At 43.3% G+C, this 23,182-nt stretch overlaps 1 protein-coding gene across 1 annotated transcript in view; it reads right to left on the bottom strand.

Annotated features, from left to right (window-relative positions):
- dnah9 (dynein, axonemal, heavy chain 9) overlaps positions 1–23,182 on the bottom strand; it is a gene marked incomplete at its 5' end in the record, with an annotated part of 119,007 nt that overhangs the window by 80,489 nt on the left and 15,336 nt on the right. Inside the window, 17 exons of the mRNA XM_081391983.1 lie at positions 894–1,068; positions 1,598–1,745; positions 3,315–3,423; positions 3,520–3,647; positions 3,721–3,931; positions 6,489–6,776; positions 7,121–7,259; positions 8,191–8,348; positions 12,789–12,893; positions 14,822–14,978; positions 16,323–16,480; positions 17,310–17,549; positions 18,666–18,791; positions 19,293–19,445; positions 19,701–19,827; positions 21,147–21,277; positions 21,639–22,509. Of these exons, the coding sequence (XP_081248109.1) occupies positions 894–1,068; positions 1,598–1,745; positions 3,315–3,423; positions 3,520–3,647; positions 3,721–3,931; positions 6,489–6,776; positions 7,121–7,259; positions 8,191–8,348; positions 12,789–12,893; positions 14,822–14,978; positions 16,323–16,480; positions 17,310–17,549; positions 18,666–18,791; positions 19,293–19,445; positions 19,701–19,827; positions 21,147–21,277; positions 21,639–22,509 (3,424 nt within the window). The remainder of the gene's footprint in view (positions 1–893; positions 1,069–1,597; positions 1,746–3,314; positions 3,424–3,519; positions 3,648–3,720; positions 3,932–6,488; positions 6,777–7,120; positions 7,260–8,190; positions 8,349–12,788; positions 12,894–14,821; positions 14,979–16,322; positions 16,481–17,309; positions 17,550–18,665; positions 18,792–19,292; positions 19,446–19,700; positions 19,828–21,146; positions 21,278–21,638; positions 22,510–23,182) is intronic.

Below are 23,182 nucleotides of genomic sequence, written 5' to 3'. Positions count from 1 at the left end.
GTGAAATGCTTAAAAACCGCGAAAAGGAAGTCTCAAAATCCAAATGAATCAAATGAGATCGACTCAGAAAAGACGTCAATGAATGCACGCGTGTCACCTGATCCACACATGCACATCTTCTGTGTTGCATGCGCAAACTATGATACACTAATACAAAGGAAAACATTTGTATTCACAAAAATGTCTCTATTTGTACAAATTGCTTCACATTCATTCAATTTTGAATTTTGCACACGCAAGTTGAAAGGCATGGATAAAACATTTCTGCAACATGTATCAAGTTCATTAATAAGTGTGCTTACACGTGTTAATCTTTTTGAGACTATAATCATCCCATAGTTCCTCCGACACACACACACACACACCTGATCCTGGAACATGGTTCCTCCGAAACACACACACACACACACACACACACACACACACACACACACACACACACACACACACACACACACACACACCTGATCCTGGAACATGGTTCCTCCGAAACACACACACACACACACACACACACACACACACACACATACCTGATCCTGGAACATGGTTCCTCCGAAACACACACACACACACACACACACACACACACACACACACACACACACACACACACCTGATCCTGGAACATGGTTCCTCCGAAACACACACACACACACACACACACACACACACACACACACACACACACACACACACACACACACACACACACACACACACACACACACACACACACACACCTGATCCTGGAACATGGTTCCTCCGACACACACACACACACACACACACACACACACACCTGATCCTGGAACATGTTTCCTCCGACACAGACACACACACACACACACACACACACACACACACACACACACACACACACACACACACACCTGATCCTGGAACATGGTTCCTCCGAAGGCCCAGACGGCCGCGAACACGAAGTAGAGCTCGTACAGGTCCTTATGGCTGTCGGGAGGAGTGTGTTCTGGGACGAGGAGACACTCCAGGAGGAAGCACAGCATCTGCACCAAACTCTGCTCAGGGATGGGGATGATCTTCTTAAACCTGGGAACAGGACACACAGCAGCTCAGTCAGCAGAACACACACACACACACACACACACACACACATCTCACAGACACACGTTAGGCTGAGGAGAACACGGCCTCTCCAGCACTGAGGCCTTCAGTGACATCATCAGTGTCAGATCTCTGCTCCACGCGCTACTGCAACAACGACGGGTAAAGCTATCATAGTTGCTAAAACTAAAACCATTAAAAAGACACATTTTCACTACTGGAATAAAATAAAAACCTTAAACTAAAGCTAGTTGCCAAGGCAACATTTCTCATTTTCATTTAGTTTAACTTAATGCACTAAAATAATAATAAAAACACTGTATAGACAAAACAACAAAAATTAATGCAAATGAGAAAAACCCACAACAAAGACCTTAAAACTATTGATAACTACAATAAAAATAGTCAGTATAATAGCTCAGGTAAAGGTAGATGGAGCCCATAAGAGGTTCAGCTCATGAATATTAATGCTGCTAGATCAGTAGTGGGCGATCACAGGGACCCGGGGACGCACCTGGACCGGAGCGTGTCGAGGCATGATGGGAGGTACTTGTCGAACAGGATGGTGAGGTTGGCCTTCTCGGACTGCACTTCTCTGCAGTCGATCCAGCTCGACACCGGCGGGTTCCAGCCCAGGTCGGCCGGGTTGATGTACAGAATGCCTGTGTGGAGGAGCGGCACACGCACATCTCAGTCAGAACCCCATCAAACACACACACACAGATAAATATTCAGAATCAGATCATCAGTGATTCTAATGTTCCATGTGACGGGTGCAACACTAATGACTGAGACGTTTGGTCAGAAAAGAACATCACAAAGATTGTTAGTGGAAAAGTGAGAGTGTTATGACCTCAGCGGAGCCACTGTACACTTCCTCGACATCGCTTATGAAACACAGAACAAAGATATTCAGCAACACCTCTGTGTTAGTCTTCTGTTAGCATGATTAACAACACAAGTCTCCAAACTCCATTCAAAATCTTATATTTATCCCTTAAAATATAGATTATTGTCCATTGACACATGGGTTATCATGTCTTATATCTGCTCCAGTTTAGAGGAATGAGCTGTTAGGACACACACTCATACATATATAATCTCCTCTGGATATAAATAAAATAAAAAGTAACAATGAAACCGTGTTATTTAAGTTTTATTATTTATATTTAATATTGTAACTTTTATTTTTTATATTTTTAGTTTCGTGTTAATTTTGAGTCCTTTCGCTTTTGTCATTTTATTGGGTGTAGTTTTTTATGTTTAACTTCTTTCAGCTCTTTTCATGTTTGGGGGGTCGGATTGTACAAATTACTTTTGTTTATCGCTCACAATTGCTTTGTTTATAGCAGACTGATTATTTTTTTATTTTGCTCACATTTGATTTGCTTAGAGCAAATTTAGAACATTATGTTCCTCCACATAGAGGAATTACAATAAAACAGATTGAAAAACAAAACCTCCTCTACTTTTTTGTTCAGGCTGCGATAGGCCATTAGTCATTTTGGGTGTCTATGTCACACCCCTGGTCTGAATCTCATTAATATTGATAGGCCATTACCACTCCCATGCATAAACCTCTTCTGACAAAAAAACTGTTTTACAACGTTTAAATCAATTTATTGTTTCATGTGAACGATTAGGCAGGATGGTTTTCACTTCATTTTGAAGCCAGAACTCGAAGCGACAACATCCATTAGTCAAAAGTCTTATTGACAGATATTTAGTATGTGTTTTGTGGTCTTATTTCAGCAACTTTCATTTTTATTTTTTTCAATAACCACGCATAAACATTATTCTCTTAAAAATTCAAACATATACATGCTTGATAATCACATATTATGGTAGCCCTGTTTGTGCTATATAGAGTGAATTTACACCTTTGTCATTAACATGTTTATAAATAACTGAAAAAAGCACAAATGTCAGGGCATGTCAGAACACCTCCAGGGCCCAGAAAACCCCTCAGACCCCAGAGGGTTAATTTATTTTATTTCAGTTTTAGTTCATTTTGACTTCATTCCAGTTAATGATTTTAGTGCTTCAACTAAACCTTTTCAGTTTTTTTGCCAAGACAACATTCCTAATGTTCATTTATTTTATATTTTCAACTCATATTTATATTTATATTTAGTTTGAGCTGTGTGAAACACTTGAGCTGTGTGTGATGATGATAATAAGCCTGTTGTCTGTGATGATGATGATGATGATGATGATGCAGTTCCTCTGACCGGCTCTGGAGACCGTGGCTGGCGTGGCCGTGCGCAGATGACTGATCTCGAACACCAGCCTCATGGTGGGGTTCAGGGGGATCCGCTCATTACTGGCCAGCGTCAGCACCTGCAGCACCACACAAAGGTCATCTGAAGGTCAGGGTCTCTGAGTGCTGTGTGCAAAGCTGACATTGAGCTGGAGTTCTGGCCGTCTCGGCTTTACCTTGTTGTCATCCATTACTGTGTTCAGCGACTCGATCCACATCGGGTCGATATCCCCGTCCAGGACGATCCACTTGGGCCCGGCGTGACTGATGTTGGCCAGCTCACGCATGATATTAGAGAACAGCCCTGCGGGGAAGAGCACACGTGTTGAGTCTCACAGTCAGCGTGATGAAGCGCTGGCGCACACAGCGGCCCTCACCGTCCTTCCACTCGCGCGTGGCCGGGTTGATGATGCCGAACAGCTCGTCGTTGGTCACGGCTTTAGGGTTGAGGTCGGCCCAGACGGCCTTGCGCTTCATGTTCTGATACGTCTTGTGGAGAGATTTGAGGACCTGGGATTTTCCGGTGCCGGCGTTTCCCACCACGAACACGGAGTGACGAACGGCCAGCAGCTCCTCCAGCTGAACCACCTGAGAACAACAACAGAGACAGTCACACACACACACACAGCTGCTTTGCTTGATGTTTTGTGCTATAAACCGCACACACGAGAGACGAACTAGCTTGGCTGGCTGAATACATCCTCAGTAAACATCAAGAGGTTTCCAGCACCAGAGTGACTTCATGCCAAACATTTCAAAACAAAAACAACAAAAAGTTGCAGAGATGTTTCCCAGTGCAGTTTACCCGCCGCAGTCACTGAAGTAAACCAGTGTGTGTGTTGAGTTCAGCTCCAGGCCTGATCTCCAGCGGGAGCGGACCGGCTCACGGCTCTTCCCATCGTGCTCTTGTTTAATAATACGCAGAATCTAGATGATGTCATCTGATCTCTGCAGCACTAGCATCAGCTAACCCCAACCCCAGACCCTCGCCGGCTCATAACCTGCTGTACACAGGGGCATCTGACTGGCTGCTCATACGACAACATGTAGTTTTGTCAGTAATAGTTTATAAAAACAAATGAAATATTTTACCACATTTTTATTTAGTATTGCGCTTTAACATATAAATAAGGCCAATTAATGGATGCCATTTATTACGCCAAACTGCCAGCGTTTTTGAAGAAAGTTGCCAACCATCGCCAGCATTTTTGCTAATTTTGTCAAATGTTTCATGGCCCACAGAATATTTTGTTTTATATGTTATTTAAGAATGTTTTGAATATCTGAACATTTAATATAATCAAAAGAAAGAGTTAAAGAGTCTGCTTAAACATATAGTCCGAAATGTATATAGCCTCTGTGATCACAAAATATATAACTGCATTATCGCAGCACGTTTCGGGTGATACAAACAATGCGACTTTTCTATATTCAGGAAAATACAGTAGCAGTTTCATTGACGTATTATAAGTGTAAGCGGCTGAAGCTCACAGTTCGATGTGTATTTCTGGAGCACTGCGAGGAGGATCAACACTTAAACAGGGATCGGCCTCCCTCGGAGAGAAGAGCGAGATGTGGAGCAAGAGGAAGTGATGGCATGTTCAATCAGTGGCATTGATGCGGGTCCCCGTCGGGCTCTCCAGCGCTGGAGGGTCTGCTGATTGCTGCTTTGATCTGATGTGTTTGGGGGCGATGGCTAATAGCAGACTGGAGCTCTCCTCCTCCCAGAGACCCCAGCGCAGACGCGTGTGGAGGGTTAAACCCGCCGTGCAGAGCTGATGGACAGCTGATGTGGGGCTCCTGTGGCTCTTTGACCTGTGTGAGATTGCACTTATTTCCCCAGGCTCAGGCTGATATCTCCACCTCGGCCTAATGCTACACATTAGAGCTGCGCTCCGGCACCTGAGGCTCCATTACACTGTAATCCCTGCTATCTTTGATTTGTCCAATATATCCACTTGCAGACTGCTTTGACACTAATGTCTATTTGCTTGAAACACAACAGTAGGTTTATGGCTCTGAAAGGAAGATAATGCAACCGCAGAAGAGGTGAAGTTGAGAAAAATGCGAGAGCGCCATTGATCAGGACTTTTGACATTTTCCCCCACAAACAAAACTAGTTTAGAAACGGGCGAGAGCATTGAGTTTCGCTTATAGCCGAGCGACGCACACACTGACAGGCCGTCTGGAACAGAGAATGTGAGCGGAATGAAACGACAGCAATTTCCCATCTTCACTCAAAGTGTCCCGCTCCACTTCTGTTTCTCGCTCCTCGACGGGGACACAAACCTCACAAACACACATTCAAAACACCTCACAACTCCACAAACACCACGTGGCCAAAACAAGCGGGAGGATCGGACCGACCCATTTTGTAATAATCTTATGTAGTATTAAATCAGTCACTCATCAAACCAATCATCATTTCAGCAAGATTGTTTGCTACTGTATGTGTGTGTGTATATACTGTATATATGAAGAGTTCAGATGCAAAAGCCTCTAAGTGCCATCTGAAATTTTCCTCTAGAATGATCATTCTTATCAAGCTTGTATATTTAAGTTCAGTAATTTCACTTAAATGACAATTAATAGGTAATTTTCATTGCCAATTAAGTGAAATTACTGAACTTAAATATACGAGCTTGATAAGAATGATCATTCTAGAGGAAAATTTCAGATGGCACTTTGCATCTGAACTCTTAATATGTTTACTGTAAAGCAAATGCACTGTACAAAGCATTTTCTATTTTATACAAAATATATATTTTTCAAAACTATGTGGAGTCTAAAAAGCCACATGTTTAACCAAGTTCAGTGTCAAATCCAAAGTTAATGTGACAAAAATTGAAGTTCCTGTGAGATTCTGTTTCCCAAAAATAGCCTCGGCACTGAAATTTGTGTGTTCTTCAGTCACAAATCAATACATTTCCATACGATTTCACTTCTATCACAGAACAGTGAATATGGTATCCAAATATGGATCTACATCTGTAATGCTCTTTAGATAATCAGCTATTGAAAACCCCATACGGACTGGCCAGTGACCTGATGTTTAACTTTAGTTTCTGATAACTCTGGTGAGGTCTGACCGTGACAGTAAAGCAGACCGGACAGAGATGAGCTGGCACGTGTCGCCTGAACTCACCTTTAGCACAAAGTTGTCCTCGGGCTGCAGCTTGAGGTCCAACACGGACTGCTTGACAAACTTCTCGAAGTCCATGTCCCGTTTGCGCGGCACGTCGAGGGCCGGGAAGAGGTCCCCGATGAGGCCCATGAACACAGGCATGTCATCGGTCACGATCTTCGGGACGTTGAAGTCTCTCAGGGCTCTCATCAGCACCTGGTCCTCGGGTCTGCGTGGATCTCCTCTCTTCAGGGAACCGGCCACCACCAGCACTGACTTGATGGCCCGCAGACCCCAGTCATAGTGATCCTGCGACGACAGAGACACGGACAAACAGGAGCCTCAGAGAGAGTCCAATCAACTGCATCCGCAGGCCAGACGCTGTTACACACTGCTCCACAATAAAGGCTTTCCCATTCACAGATTCCACAGTGTGTATCAAAACAGCTTATAGAGTAACAGAGCGATGATAGTGGGATTGACGGCATTTTTATTAGAGAACAATTGGATCTGGGGTCTCATAACATCGCATTCAAATAAAGTCCCAATGACAGGTAAACATTCCTCACAACGCTAGGAAAGCTGGAGGCCTTGATCTGAAACATCTCTAAGAACAGTGTAATGGCATATTGACAGCAGAAACACTTCTCAACCTGTTTGGAGAGCAACTCCTTGCAGAGCTGATAGAGAGTGATGAACTTTCTGGCCAAAAGTCGAGCCTCGATGAAACCCTCGGCCACCAACATGATCTCACAGATGAGCTCGAAGTCTGGCACCACCATCGCACACGGCCTGCCGGACACACACACACACACACACACACACACACACACACACAGAGAACAACATCGTGACTGTGAGCCTGCAAACACATCATACATGCAGATCAGGCTCTGGAACTACTGCACACGGCTGATTTCATCACCATTACTGTTGACACTATAGGCCTACAGACACACAGTTACGGATGTGATGCCTGAGGCGTTTTTGCTTTGTGGATCAGTCACATTAAAAACTGATCATTTCAGACAAAATATACATTTGTCCACATGTATGTTAGTTTTTTTGTGCAATTTTTTTATTAACATTATAAGTGAACCTCAAGGAACATTAAAATGATATATATATATATATCTTTTTTTTAAATGAGAGCTTCATAAATCACTATGGAGAAAACAAACAGGAAAAATACGCCTCTGAAAATGAGTGATGGCCGTTACATGTGCTCTATAACTATGTTTTGGCCTTTGATATTCTTTTAAGTATGTTTCGAAGTAGATTGCTATAGAAAATAACTTATTACAGGCCTAAAACATCATACAGTATGAGTGAAATATGTACTTTCAGTTCTCATCTATTAAATAACGGGCTCTTTCTGGTCTCTTCATGGGACGGACACCTGCTGACCCACAACACATCAGATCAGATCAGTACATCCATCAATCCCAGCCTGACGGAGGACCACACCTGGGACCGCGGCTCATCGCCTGTGCACGTGAATCCAGTGCAGCCGCAAGTAAAGTATAGCTGGTCAAATTAAAATGTTTATGAATGCTGACTCTACAGAGCGAAACAGAGCTCTTTACTGCTGGATATGGACGGTAAAAATGAATTGTAAACTCGTAAATCTCTGTAATAAAAGAGTGCAGGTGGCACCGGTCTTCAGACGCTGATGTGTGAAACGGCGGAACGGCACGTAATGAAATGCAAATCCTCAGCGCACCTGAAGAGAGCCTTGAGGTTTTCCGGCAGCTCGGTCCTGCCGGCGTATCCGGGGTTCATGGTGATGAAGATGCCCACCGAAGGGACCAGCTTCACATCCTCGCCCATGAAGTTAAACCTCGTCTTCTTGTCTCGAATGGCATCTTGAATACTTTTGACCTGATGGATCATACGTTGACAATATAAATGACACAGAAAATGTGTTACTTGCTCTTCAGAACCAATGAGAAAGTCAGAATAAATCATAAGAGTGCAAAATCACATTCATTTTCTGAACAACAATAACCCTTGTCAGTGAGATGTGCCATGAGCTCTGAGATGAACATCTGTGGAAGCCCTGATGAAGATGAGGTCTCCCTGACTGAACTGTGTTTAACAGCTTTTTATTTCTGTACGTTTAAATATTTTGCAATAGATTTATAAGGAAACGTTCATTGAAAATACTGTATAACATGCAAAATGACCAACAAAATCTTACATTTTCTTGATCTGTTGACATATAAGAAGTCATTGTACCATTAACTCTACATCTGTGCGTTCACACCGCCGCCGCCGAGAGCGTCAGTGGATGGAAGTCATTCTTTTTCAATGCTAGAATGCTTGTTCTTCAGCGAATGCAAATTAGATTAGCACTGAACCATGAACACAAAAGCCACATCACACAAATGGCTTTTAATTGGTTTGTTTCGCAAACATGTCACTATAAGTGTTAAGTTCTTTCTATCGACCAATATCTTACTTTCACATTTAAAAGCTTCCATGAGGTTAACTTATACCCTGTGGTCAGTCTGCGCAGATAACCATCAACATGCTTGTTCTCTTTGCGGCCTCTTAAAAAAAGACCAAGCATTCGATCTCTGTCAGAGCATCAGAGCGCCCACGAGTCTTCCTACGGCGCCGCTCACAGTGTTTGAGTTGGTGAGTGGCCGAGGCTGTTTCCAATGCAATGCCTTAAGCCAATCATAACAGTGGATGTTTACTGACACGCCTTGAAGGAGCCACGCCTTAAAAACGGGTCATGTTAGACACGGTCAGAATGAGGGTGGACAATATCCATTGTGCAAAAATAAAAAAAACAGAAACATTATAAGTGAACCTCAAGGAACATATTAAAATGATATAATATATACTTATATATATATAAAAAAATCCAAGACATGACCCCTTTAAGAACTTAATAAATAAAATAAAATACTCCAGAAAGTAGGCCACTGAAAGCGGGCAATCACGGTTGTGCTCTCGAACTCGTATAGGAAACTGTACAAGAGGCATGTCTTGTTAAACGGCCAAATCCACTGACCTTGATGAAATAATCAAATTGAATTTTCTGTTATAAATTCACATTTGCCACTGGTCATTGTGAGACAGAGAGGAATTACAGGCCAGAGATGAATCACTATATCAGGACACAGGCTTGGTTGTGCTTTAATGGAATATTTAATGAAGCGGCAATCAAGAACGATCTAATCGGATTAATGCGTCACACCGAATGCTCAGTCTCGCAGGGTGAGTGGATCAGTTTAGTGTCAGCGAAACACAAGTGATTCGGGCGCCTCGGCACTGAGGACAGTCTGAGAGCGCTCCGCTAGAGGCAGATAAACACTGACATATAACATTAAGCATGAGTCACATATTGCTGATGGAATAAGATATGAGCCGTTACTTTGCCACGGCCTTACGTGAACTCCCCATCCCACACTAAATAGAGCCTTCATGAATATTACATACTGTTCTATAGCAGCGCATCTAAGCCAAGCACAGGCGTGCATTAAGAGCAGCTGACACAGCAGAGCAGCGAAGCGCTGAGAGGGGGACCGGCACACAGGTGAGCCGACATGTTGGAGAAATTAACATTTTAACATTTGAAAGCTAATTTTTGTGGAACACAAAAGCAAACACTTTTCACAAATAATAATAATAATAAATAAAATTATATATGAAGAGTTCAGATGCAAAAGCCTCTAAGTGCCATCTGAAATTTTCTTCTAGAATGATAATTTTTATAAAGCTTGTATATTTAAGTTCAGTAATTTCACTTAAATGACAATTAATAGTTAATTTGCATTGCCAATTAAGTGAAATTATTGAACTTAAATATACGAGCTTGATAAAAAATGATCATTCTAGAGGAAAATTTCAGATGGAACTCTTCATATATATATGAGGAAAATAAGTATTTGAACACCCTGCTATTTTGCAAGTTCTCCCACTTGGAAATCATGGAGGGGTCTGAAATTGTCATCGTAGGTGCATGTCCACTGTGAGAGACATAATCTAAAAAAAAAAAATCCAGAAATCACAATATATGATTTTTTAACTATTTATTTGTATGATACAGCTGCAAATAAGTATTTGAACACCTGTCTATCAGCTAGAATTCTGACCCTCAAAGACCTGTTAGTCTGCCTTTAAAATGTCCACCTCCACTCCATTTATTATCCTAAATTAGATGCACCTGTTTGAGGTCGTTAGCTGCATAAAGACACCTGTCCACCCCATACAATCAGTAAGAAGCCAACTACTAACATGGCCAAGACCAAAGAGCTGTCCAAAGACACTAGAGACACAATTGTACACCTCCACAAGGCTGGAAAGGGCTACGGGGAAATTGCCAAGCAGCTTGGTGAAAAAAGGTCCACTGTTGGAGCAATCATTAGAAAATGGAAGAAGCTAAACATGACAGTCAATCTCCCTCGGACTGGGGCTCCATGCAAGATCTCACCTCGTGGGGTCTCAATGATCCTAAGAAAGGTGAGAAATCAGCCCAGAACTACACGGGAGGAGCTGGTCAATGACCTGAAAAGAGCTGGGACCACCGTTTCCAAGGTTACTGTTGGTAATACACTAAGACGTCATGGTTTGAAATCATGCATGGCACGGAAGGTTCCCCTGCTTTAACCAGCACATGTCAAGGCCCGTCTTAAGTTTGCCAATGACCATTTGGATGATCCAGAGGAGTCATGGGAGAAAGTCATGTGGTCAGATGAGACCAAAATAGAACTTTTTGGTCATAATCCCACTAAACGTGTTTGGAGGAAGAAGAATGATGAGTACCATCCCAAGAACACCATCCCTACTGTGAAGCATGGGGGTGGTAGCATCATGCTTTGGGGGTGATTTTCTGCACATGGGACAGGGCGACTGCACTGTATTAAGGAGAGGATGACCGGGGCCATGTATTGCGATATTTTGGGGAACAACCTCCTTCCCTCAGTTCGAGCATTGAAGATGGGTCGAGGCTGGGTCTTCCAACATGACAATGACCCGAAGCACACAGCCAGGATAACCAAGGAGTGGCTCTGGTTCTGGCGTGGCCTAGCCAGTCTCCAGACCTAAACCCAATAGAGAATCTTTGGAGGGAGCTCAAACTCCGTTTCTCAGCGACAGCCCAGAAACCTGACTGATCTAGAGAAGGTCTGTGTGGAGGAGTGGGCCAGAATCCCTCCTGCAGTGTGTGCAAACCTGGTGAAAAACTACAGGAAACGTTTGACCTCTGTAATTGCAAACAAAGGCTACTGTACCAAATATTAACACTGATTTTCTCAGGTGTTCAAATACTTATTTGCAGCTGTATCATACAAATAAATAGTTAAAAAATCATACATTGTGATTTCTGGATTTTTTTTTTAGATTATGTCTCTCACAGTGGACATGAATATAAATAAATAAATATATATATAAAAAAGTCAGCCTGTACTTGCTGGTAAATTTTGATATATTTGATATATTTATAGGCCTATATTTTATATTTAAGCCACATTGCTAATTAAATATATGAAAATTAAGCAGCAAGTCCAAGCTGCTTTTTCACATACAGTGAATGTGAATGGTGACCAACTCTGTGAAGCAAGACTTTCAGTGAATTCAGTCTTTTCAGTCTCACACAAAGCCGTTTTTCGTTTCCCCGTTGACTTCCACTGAGTGGAGCAGAGCAGCTCAGACATTCTGCTAAACACTCGTGCTCACAGGAGAGCTGCACTGAGGCCAACGCTCAACACCGATACGTCTGGAGCTCCTTCTGTTTGCTTTAGCTTAACCAAGTGAATAATTGATTCTTTCTGTCTTTGTGAAAAATACTATTTCGATGGACTACACTCCTGCGAAAATGTGTAAGTTAAACAACAGGCACTCTTCGCTCATCCGAGGGCCTGACGAGCGGCTCGTATCATTACTCTGATGTTCTGATTCACTGTAAAGTGTTCCTCATGACAGCTGCTGTCTGAAAACACTACAAAAGGAAAGCTAATTCAATTTTTATTACAAGGGAGAAACACCTTTCAGTGTCAGACGAGTCTTTCTGACTTCCACAGTAAAAGTGCGCAGTTCCAGGGACTGCCCATTAAAACCCAACGCACTGTATCAGAACTACATGTGTCTAAACGACGAGCAGCTACACATCATCATCATCATCATCATAATCACGACCATAATCATCATCCTCATCTTCATCTAATGGTGTCTGCCAGCATAATGATGACGATTCATCACAGCTCCAGCACACATTGTCTTCAGCTTCCCTGCGTAAACTGTGAATTGCAAGGCATAAATCTCAGTGGCGAACTTCCCACAGTCCTGAGCGCTGAGCCGTGCCTCTCTCACCTGCACCGCCACCACTGACAGCACCTCCACCGAGATCCGGTTGAACTCGTCGAAGCAGCCCCAGGCTCCTGTCTGTGCCAGGCCTTTGTAGATGTTGCCACATGACTGAGGGAGAGAAAGCACAGACCTATGAGTGCATCATGGGAAAGCATCAATCGCAACCGACAGAATCACGCAAAATTGTGCAGGAAATCTTTTGTTTTCTAGAAATGAGCTCACGGCCCTCGCTCCGCTAACATTCCAGCTCATAAACAAGGACAACGAATGCTAAGCAGGCGTTTCTGGGTGGATGAGCAGCGTTAGCATGGACTCTCTCTGCGCTCCAGAGTAACCAGCGTCTCACTGCTGTCTCTGACCAGTGCAGGCCAAAGTTACTGTAAGAAAAGTAATGCGTTCTAATATTGCTTTTCTCCCTAAAACATAACTAATTGCATTACTTTTTACTGATTATAAAGTGTTATGTTACGCATTACTTTATGTCTCGAGCTCTTCCAAGACTTTGTTTATTTCACTGTGAAGTGTTTATTAGTAAACAGTAATGCATTCAACAACATAACCTATTTAACACACCTTAACTTTCTTTTAAAAACACATATAGAGTAGAATATTTAGAATATTTCTATTCTAACCCTAACCCTTTGCCAGAAGATCTCCGAACATTATGGGTTATATTTCCTTTTATTGAAAGTAATGTTCTTTGTTTCTTCTGTACTTTTTGTCTATTCCCGCACCCATGAGTGTGCATGTCTACGCAACGTTTTATGCTAATTTAAAAATAAAAACAAATAGTAATGTGTAAATTTATAAAGTAATGCATTACTCGTTAATGTGTTGCTTTATTCATTACATTAAAAAGTAATCCGATTATGTAATGCATGTTACTTGTAATGCGCTACTTTACTCGTTACAACAAAAAGCAATGTAATTGTGTAATGTACATTACTTGTGATGCATTGTTATATCATAAAAGCAATCTGATTATGTGGCGCACATTACTGGTGATGCATGCACACTGTCCCAGACACAGACGGGATAGACTGGGTGTCTGCTGTGGTCAGTAAAGATGAGATCAACACGTCTCCATCGACAGCGAGCGCTGAGGAGGCCAGAATACTGACACGGCTTCAGAGGTAAACAAGCCCAGCCTCAGAGCTTCACTAATGGACCCCATGATGAGCCAAGCACCTTAGGAGATCTCTCAGAAGACGGAGGACAGGATCAGGCGAGGCGTAGAGCAATAACACGGACACTCAGAGTCATCACAGAGAGTTCAGAGCTCGCTGTGAACTTGATTAAAAGCTGTTCCGATCAAAACAACACTGGTTATATTGAAAATATTATTAGGAGCGTTTCTAGCTTTCCATCAGTCACGTCTCCCCATATTTCCACAGTCTTATGGAAGGCCATAACTGTGTTCACCTGAAGTGCAGAGTCACTCATGGGCAATAAAGAGCTGCCGCGCCACTGACACACTTTACAAGACGAGTTCTGTGCAGTGAACAGCAGGGAGTATCGCCTCATCCAGGGAGACTCTGCTGCACTCCAGTCAGTGAGTTTGGGTGGTGAACTGAATGAAGCAAACCTTTTTGCAAACTAGTTTAGCGATTAGATCAAAATAGTGATTCATTTGTGAATTTGGCATCTCTAGCTCTGATTCTAAACAGCTGATAGAAAACACACATGATATGATTGCAGAAGTGTTATCAGGGAACATGACTCTCAGGCCAGTCTACAGTAATCATCATCATTCTTTACTGCGATCTTTCACTGGGGCTCGTGCATCAGTTACTGCTACTGCTACAGTACACTCAAGTCCCATTGCATTGTGGGATACAGTACTGTTCCTGTTCATTTGTTCACGCGTCGGAGCAGAACCCGAGATCAAGGGTTCAATTACCGTGGAATGCACGAACTGATCAACTGTATTCCTCTAATGTAAGTGACTGTGGATTAAAGCATTTGCCAAATGCATGAATGTAAATGTCGATGTAAAAGCCCATTTCAGCAGGCTGTGATGCTCTAGTTCTGGTCACCTTGTAGTCCATCTGCTCGGAGCAGTTGAACACGTAGACCATGATGCCCAGGGCTCGGCCCAGGTCCTTGGTGGTCTCGGTTTTGCCGGTGCCGGCGGGACCAGCCGGGGCTCCGCTCATGACCAGATGCAGTGATTGGGTCAGTGTGATGTAACATCTGCATTCGAGATTCGAGAGGAGAACAACAAGCTTTAGCAGACAAACACCAGCACAAATGTTCAGTTGCATACAATATGTGGCGTATAAATATAGACTTCCTCAAACACAACTGTTTCCCCACAGCTAAAGTCCTGTTATTACAGCGCTGACCAGAGACCCAGTCTGAGCAAACGGCTCGACTCTGGGAGAACGCATCACCTTTTACACCTGATGTCCCACATTGCCTGTGGTGTGTTTGCTGATGACCTGTGCGGAGAACAAACGCAGGATATTTGGCAAGCCTTTACCCCTGAAGAGTCCTTCAGTGAAGATAATTTGCATTATTAAGCAAGGACGGCACTGTTTTACATAATTTACACAAACAGGCAATGATCCTGAATCAACATCCTCTGCTGCTCTAGGAAAAACAATCGGATTCTGATTCTCTTTTTAGGGAACTGAAAATGATTACTTACAAGTCAGATCAACTGTGTTATGTTGAACACAAAAGCTGTATATCAATGTTGTATATCAAAGCTGAATTTACTCCAGTCTTCAGTGTCACATGATCCTTCAGAAATCACTCTAATATGATGATTTGATGCTCAGTTATTGAAAACAGTTCTGCTGCTTCGTATTTCTGAGGAAACTGTGATTTTTCAAGATTCTTTGATGAATATAAAATGCAAAAGGGCAGCATTTATTTGAAATACTGTAGAATAATTGTTAACATTATAAATGTCTTTACTGTCACTTTTGATCAATTTAACGCATCCTTTCTGAACTAAAGTATTCATTTCTTTAAAAAATATCTTTCCAACTCCAAACTTTTGAACAATAGTGTAAATTTTTCATGATCCCTAATTCATAACATGCAAGTCTGGAGAGTTTCTGTTAAGCTCGCAAGGTTCAAATATTGATTTTATAGTAAACCAAGCAAAACAGCAAATGAAATATTTTTGGGGAAACTAATTTAAAGCTTTAAGAGAACTCTATAAGTGAGCCAGCTCTGCAGATGAATCACTCTCAGCGGCCGCGTATCTTAATGGAGCCATCTGTGCCACCGGTGTCATGTGTCTGCACACTCGCTCTGCTCAGCGAGAATGAAAGACGGACGTGACACGCGGTCAGCAGAGCTCAGAGACGCACCATATGCTCGGGAAGCTGCACTGCCATTTACTTGACCATCAAACAGGAGCGTCTCTGCTTTGTTATGCTTTCAAAGGGTCGAGCGCTGAGGACAGAGCCTCCCGAGCAGCCTGTCCTCTTTCAGCTTAAGGCCATCTGAGGGACGCCCGTGTCTCTGTGAGGATGTTCAGAACGAGTCACTTCAGACCTAAAGCTGTCCGTCAGGGCGTCTCACCTGTCTGTGAGCGGAGTGATAACTAATCGAGGAGTGTTGCCCAGGTACTCGTACGAGTAGAGGAACTGTGCGTCGCAGATGTTGGCGAAGCAGTGCTTCTCCTCGCCCCAGCGGTGCCGGAGCTGGGACAGCCAGAGGAAGGCCTGAGAGCTCTCCACCTGAGAGAGAGGAGAGGGAAGGGTTAGCAGGAGGCCTTCCAGTGAGAAGAACACAACATGAGCAATCGCAGGAGACTGAATTATGCTGGCAAATGGTGTGAATAGAGGCAGAATTGAATATTCTCTTATGAGGAGCCTGAAGGCAGTGAACTCAGCGTTAACCTATGCAGTGTTTCAGTCAAGCATTGCATCGTGTGTTCAAAACCATTCCTACTTCTGAAGGCAATGATTCACATGACGTATGCAATGCATTTGGAATAAATTCAGATTCTAGTAGTGTTTAGGAATACACAATATCACAATAACAGGAGAGAAGATTCATTATTACTGTTTAGTTTTAGAACTCAGATCAATTGTTTACAGAAATAAAATCACGTTTCGTGAACAAAAACACAGTATTTCTTATCTATAAGTGTTCATGCACAAGTTGTTTTCTCTTTCAATCTTCAGGAGTTTGTTCAGTTCTAAGCTCAAATACATGTTTCCAAAGTGTAAAATGTGCTCCTGCTTTCTGGCTAACATCAGCTTCCAGTGACGCTGCAGTGCAGAGGTCGACGTCTAAACCCTGATGCCAATCATGTGAAAAGGCCTCAAGCCAATCTGACTTCTATTCTACAGAACCGTAGGCCTTCAAGTGAGACCGAAATATGAGTAAATCACAGGAGGGCACATCGAGACTTTCATTATGCTGGCAAATTGTGTGAATAGAGCCAGAATTGAATATTCTCCTATGAGACCCCTAATGCATGTGTGGGCTCAGCTCATCTGCAGGAGTCTGAAGAAAATAACTCTTGATATGGGCAGATGAGATGGAGACTAAGAGCTGTACCTTCTGCACAATGATCTTTTCCACCACGTCTCTCGCATGGACGTCAATGGTGCAGATGGTCATGACCTTCTGCCGGTCTCCAGGGGTGAGCTGGCCGATCAGCATGGTGATGAGGGTGTTCAACTGGCTCACTTGCTTTCTATAGTGTTCCTTCATGGCGTTCTCATATCTCTGCTCCAGGCTGGAGAAAGCAAAGCCTACATCAGTGGACCACCAGATCTGAGTGCAGGTGAGAGCCACCTGTGGGAACACACACGCTCTGTTTAGCACTGTGCTGATTATTACAGCTGGTTTATTACTAATTATATTATCAGCACAACAATGAGTGAAAAGTTTCACATTGATGTCAGGATGTCTGCGTGTTTGGTACAGTATGTGGGTCACTGACACAGTGTCCAAGTAAAAAGTAATAAAATGTAAGATGCACACACGTGTGTTCAAGGTGTAAGAAAAGAAAGATGAATAACATATAATGCAATATATATATAAATATACATACGTGTGAACTAAATTGTCACAAAACTTTAACAGTCGCACGTTTTAAGCCTTGCCAATTTAAGTACTATTTATGCATGTTGATTACTTTTACCTATTCATTTTTTGTGTGTGCCTGAAACCTTCTCAGACCTACCTGAAAAACCTGAAGAGCACAGTTTCTCTCATTTGTATCTTGTTCTATTGTATTTATTTGTCATATATTATGATAACCAATATAATTTGGTTATTTGTAAAAAAAAAAAAAAAATCTAATACAAATAAAAACTTGTTTGGCAGAAAAGAAGGATAATGCCAAAATACCTTCATTTTCAAGAATTTCCTCCTTTTTTATTTATTATGACATCCGGACAGTCATTTCACTCTGACATTTTTGACTCAACACTTCCAAAGAAATATCAAAATAAATTTTTAATTCAGAAATTAAAACATGTTCATAACAGATTGTTTAGTTTGTGAAGGTACAAGGAAACTGTCAATGTCACACATGTGCTGATTCGATGAGTGACCAGAAGAATGTCTTCTGTCCTAACATTCTTCAAATCCCTGCAATTTTTATTCACAGGTTTAAATTAGACTTTGAATCCCATTTTCGGTCTCAGACGTTTGCATCCACAATATCAAATGAATAATCGTGATTTAAAGACACATGCATCACTGTTGCCCCGTTGCTATTAGGCAAATTGCGAACAGCCTTTATTCTGTCTTCACGTGCAGACGTGTGTCTGACTCGGATATAGTGATACTGCCAGAATTATCTTAATTCTATGCAGCAATTCTATTTCCTCATAAATATTCTCTCGTTCAGAGACAGTCAGCCTAGGGATGCATCAGCTTCATGAGTGCTAATGGATGACGCACCTGTGCCGGGTAGTCGAACAGCCACTGTTCCCTGGGCTTCTCTGAGTAGGCCTTGACGGCCTTGGTCATCTCGTGACGCACAGTGTCCCGCATGGCATCCAGAACACGGTTCAGCCACACCTCCACCTGGACAAGCACAGCTCCATGCATTAAACCACTCCAGTGCCACGAGAAGCTTGTCAGCAGCCTCATACTGTAAATTAGTTCCACTACAAATATATGTATGCATCTGTCTAATCCATAAGCAGATGTCTGAGGAGCGCTGGAGCAGAACTTCAGCCGCAGGATTAGACAGTGGCGTAAACCACAGCATTATCAGCTTTATAACAGCACATCCTCCAAACATGACTGCATTTATACCCTTTCTGAGGAAAGTGTTTCCCTGTGGAAAGTGCTAGAGGTTTCCATCTCTGATACTCTGGCCTCTAAATCTAGGGGAGTATTTCACCTGATATATTGTCAGTCACTGGAAAGAGTAACAGCACACCTCTCCTCAACAAGAGCATGATTTGAGGTGTCATTTCAGCCCTATAATGCCTTTGGTAAACTGTGTCTCTGTGAACTAACTCCTCTAATTGCCCTCCTGATAATTGCTGGTGCATTGTGGGTAAGGTGTGCCGGCTGTACCTGCCCAGTGCAGTCGCAGGGCTGGCTGAAGGGGACGTACTCGTCCTCCTTGCTGAACATGCCCAGCCCCGTCTTGGTGAGTTTGCCGTCGCCGTCCGTCTCAAACTTCAGCCTCGCCATATTGTCAAACAACTTTGAAAGGTGTTTCTGAACCTGAGGGAGAAAACGCAAGGCTTCACAACTGCACAGCTGCTATTCCAGTACAAGTTTGTCCTAATGTGACACATGGAAACTTGCAGTTTGCCTTCAAGACAGTTTGGGAAGCAGGAATCAACACTGCCATCTAGTGTGTGCAAAAGGCACATAAATGCAGCTTAGCCATGAGCAAACCTCATCCAGAGTGCTGCAACATTAGCACAGAAACATGTGTCACATGATAGGGACGGTGGTATGCTCGGTGTGGTGTACCTGGTGCGGGTCAGTGCCACTGGACAGGATGTCGAGCAGGTCAGCTGAGGAGATGAAGTAGAAGCGTGGAAAGGCCAAGCGTTTGGTGTCCAGATACTCAGACAGGGCTTTCTCACACAGAGACAATCTGCAAGAACAGGGGCAATCACTGTCACTCAATCCCAGAGATAACCATCAGCTCAACGCAAAGCATCATGGGACACGTGTGCTTTCCGAAATGAGGTTCCTTAAAGGAACAGTTTACACAGTCTGTCACATGATGCACAAGAAATAAACGCCATCAAGAAAGTGTTCAAATGTGCCATTTTTAATTGATCATGAGTTTGAATGAGATTTGTGAGAATTGTGAGTGTAAAGACAGACGTCTGGAACGGCTTCAGAGTAAGTGTGATAGAGAACAGGTCTAATGGACAACTCTACTGTAGATCCATGATGCTTTATTCGGCCTTTCTAATGCTGGACAGTTTAAAGACCCACCCACACCGAGAACAATAACTATAACGATAACTAGCATCCACATCAACAAACAATAACTATATTAGTGTCTACAACGAGGAACAATAACTATAACTATAATGGTAGCACTTTACAATAAGGTTCATCAGTTTACATTAGTTGACGTATTAAAGGAGAAGTTCACTTTTAAAATGAAAATTCTGTCATCATATACTCACCCTCATGTTGTTTCAAACCTGTATGAATTTCTTTCTTCTGCTGAACAGAAAGGAAGATATTTAGAAGAATATCAGTAACCAGACAGTTTTTGGGTCCCACTGACTTCCATAGTATATTTTTTTCCTACTATGGAAGTCAATGGGGTCCATGAACTGTCTGGTTACTGACAATCTTCTAAATATCATCTTTTCTGTTCAGCAGAAGAAAGAAATTCATACAGGTTTGAAACAACATGAGGGTGAGTATATATTGACAGAATTTTCATTTTAAAAGTGAACTTCTCCTTTAATACGTCAACTAATGTAAACTGATGAACCTTATTGTAAAGTGATACCACTAAAATTATATAAACATCTATACCCTTTTACTATGTTTATTATAATGTTCTGTGTATTATAATGCTCTGTTTATTATAAGCACACTGAAGTTTGTTGCTTTTGTCTCTTGAAATGCTTGAGCTCTTAAAGCAGGATGGATTCTGATTGGCTGTCAGTGTTTTATTGTTCATCGCTCTGAAAGTGATTCCAACAATATCGTTCCTCTTAGTCTTTATCGTTATAAGTACGGACTCCACTATTTCCATAGAGTTAGAATGATCTTTAAACCGTTATATTTAACCTTTGTTTTCAGGAAAAGAGCTGGTCAAGCATTCTGCCTAATATCTCTTTTTTATGAAGGAAAGAAAGGAATAGGGGGAGCTGGAGCAAACTAAGGCGACACAGGTTTGGAGTCAGCTACTCCTGTGAGGTGATCAGGTGATCGGCGGCAGACCTGCTCTGCATGTCCTCTAGTTTGCTGTAGAGCCCAGGTTTATTGGTGGCCTCCACAACGATCGGGGTTCTCCTGGCGTCCAGCGCCAGCTCTTTAAAATCAGCATCGATACCGTCAAAGCATTTGGAATCCTGTGGAGACATTCATGAGAGAATGAGTCGAGACAACTGAGTTTGCCGTAAAGAAAAACCTCAAAGAACCCTCTGACATTCTGAGGAACATCTGTGTCTCGGCCGCAGGCGCCCAGCAGTAATTATCCAAATGTTTTCGGCCAAAAGCATTTTCATCTCTCATCTAGATCTATGAATAGAGTGCCAGAGGGCAGGACAAGATGCTACTCAAATCTTTCTCCATTAAAGTCTGTTTCACATTTCCTTCTTTACTACTCCGGCTGTTTTTACATGTGTGTGTGTTTGGTGGCTATTCGAGGGCAAGATAAGTTTTCAGTCAAGAAAGAATGAATAACAATAGAAACACATCAGCAAGACCGACCTCGGGAAGCTGGGAGCGAATGTCATCCGATCCGATAAAGATGCTCTCCAGGTGAGACCAGGTCCTCTGCACTTCAAACCAGATGGAGATCACGGAGTCAGTCACCGAGAGCTTTCTCTGCCACGTGGACACTTCCTCCAAGAAGAACGCGATGTACTTGGATGTCATGAGGTTCTGCAGCTGCACCTGGTTGTCCTCCAGCGTTTCGATGAGCTCTTCGTTGGACTTGATCAGAGGGATCTCAGTGCGTGGGTGAGGCTCGAAGTCGAAGGCCATGCTGGTCCAGGTGGCGTCCAGCTCGCCCAGCACCTTCTCCATGCCCATCTCCTTCACGGCCCGGTCCACGATGCCCCGCACCTCGTCCTCGAAGTGGTGCAGGTTGAGGCGCAGCAGGTCGGCCAGCGTGGTGTCCTGGTCCATGGTGAAGTGGACCCCGGTGGCGTTCATCAGCTGGAGCCAGTGGCGCGCTCGGATGGCCGGGTTCTGCAGCTCTGCCACGGCTCTCAGCGAGATCAGTGTGTTCTTCACGGTGCCGTCGAGCCCGCTGAAGGCGTCCCACGAGCGAGCCTCTTTGTCCAGCGCTCGCAGCTCTTTGGAGAAGCGCTTGCACTCCATCTCCATGTCGTCCACGTTGATCTGCCTCCAGGGCGTCGTCTGCCAGGCGTCCAGACTCGACTGGACCACCAGCGCCAGATCCCACAGCTCCTTGAGGATGGGCAGCTCTTTCCGGCACTGCTTCAGCTGTTTAAAGTCTGATATGTTCACTTCAAAGAGATTAGCCGACTCGATGAGCCCAGCCATCATAGTGTCCATCTCCTGGATCTGCTCGTGTACGGCGTCCAGCATCTCATGCGGATTCACACAGTCAGTTCTGAAAACAAATGGAGAGCATATTTCACCAAGCTGCAACCTTCCGGTCTCTCTCTTGAAGCCAACACGGAAGTGACTTAAACTGCAGTTCATCGACTGGCCACTAGAGGCCAGGTGCAAACGGGAGTCAATCCCATAGACCCGCATGTTGAAATGCCCAACTTTACAGCAGAATAAAACATGTTTACAGCCTGGTGCAAAAAGTGGTTTTGGTCTATATAGCTAATGTTGCCCTTCATGAGGACTGTGAGGGGTGTGAATTATTTTATAACTCATCCGTTTAAATTATATTAAGCCTTAAAGTTCTGCATAATTAAGGGTGTGGCCGCTTGAGTGACAGGTGGATTGCCGCTAGTACATCTAGCGGCAATCCACCTGTCACTCAAGCAGCACATTTGTCTGCTGTCTGTTAGCGCCACGTCACCTCAGCTAATCCGCCTCGCTGCACATTGTCGTTTATCCGGAAGTGACGCGGCCAAGATGGCGACGGCTGGCTCCGCCCACTTTGGGCTTCAAAAACGCTCTTCAGAAACACTACGGGTGACGTCACGCACACTACGCACATATGTTTTTACAGTCTATGGATTTCACACATATATCGATCTGAACAAACGTTAGCAGAATATCAGCACTATGGTCTTCTGTAGAGCTGCTTTACAATCTGAATTTGTCTC

This window comes from Scardinius erythrophthalmus (assembly GCF_964197995.2).
Source record: "Scardinius erythrophthalmus genome assembly, chromosome: 18".
Taxonomy (NCBI): Eukaryota; Metazoa; Chordata; class Actinopteri; order Cypriniformes; family Leuciscidae; genus Scardinius; species Scardinius erythrophthalmus.
The sequence above is the reverse complement of the archived record's forward strand: the minus strand, read 5'-3'. Positions and strand labels throughout refer to the sequence as shown.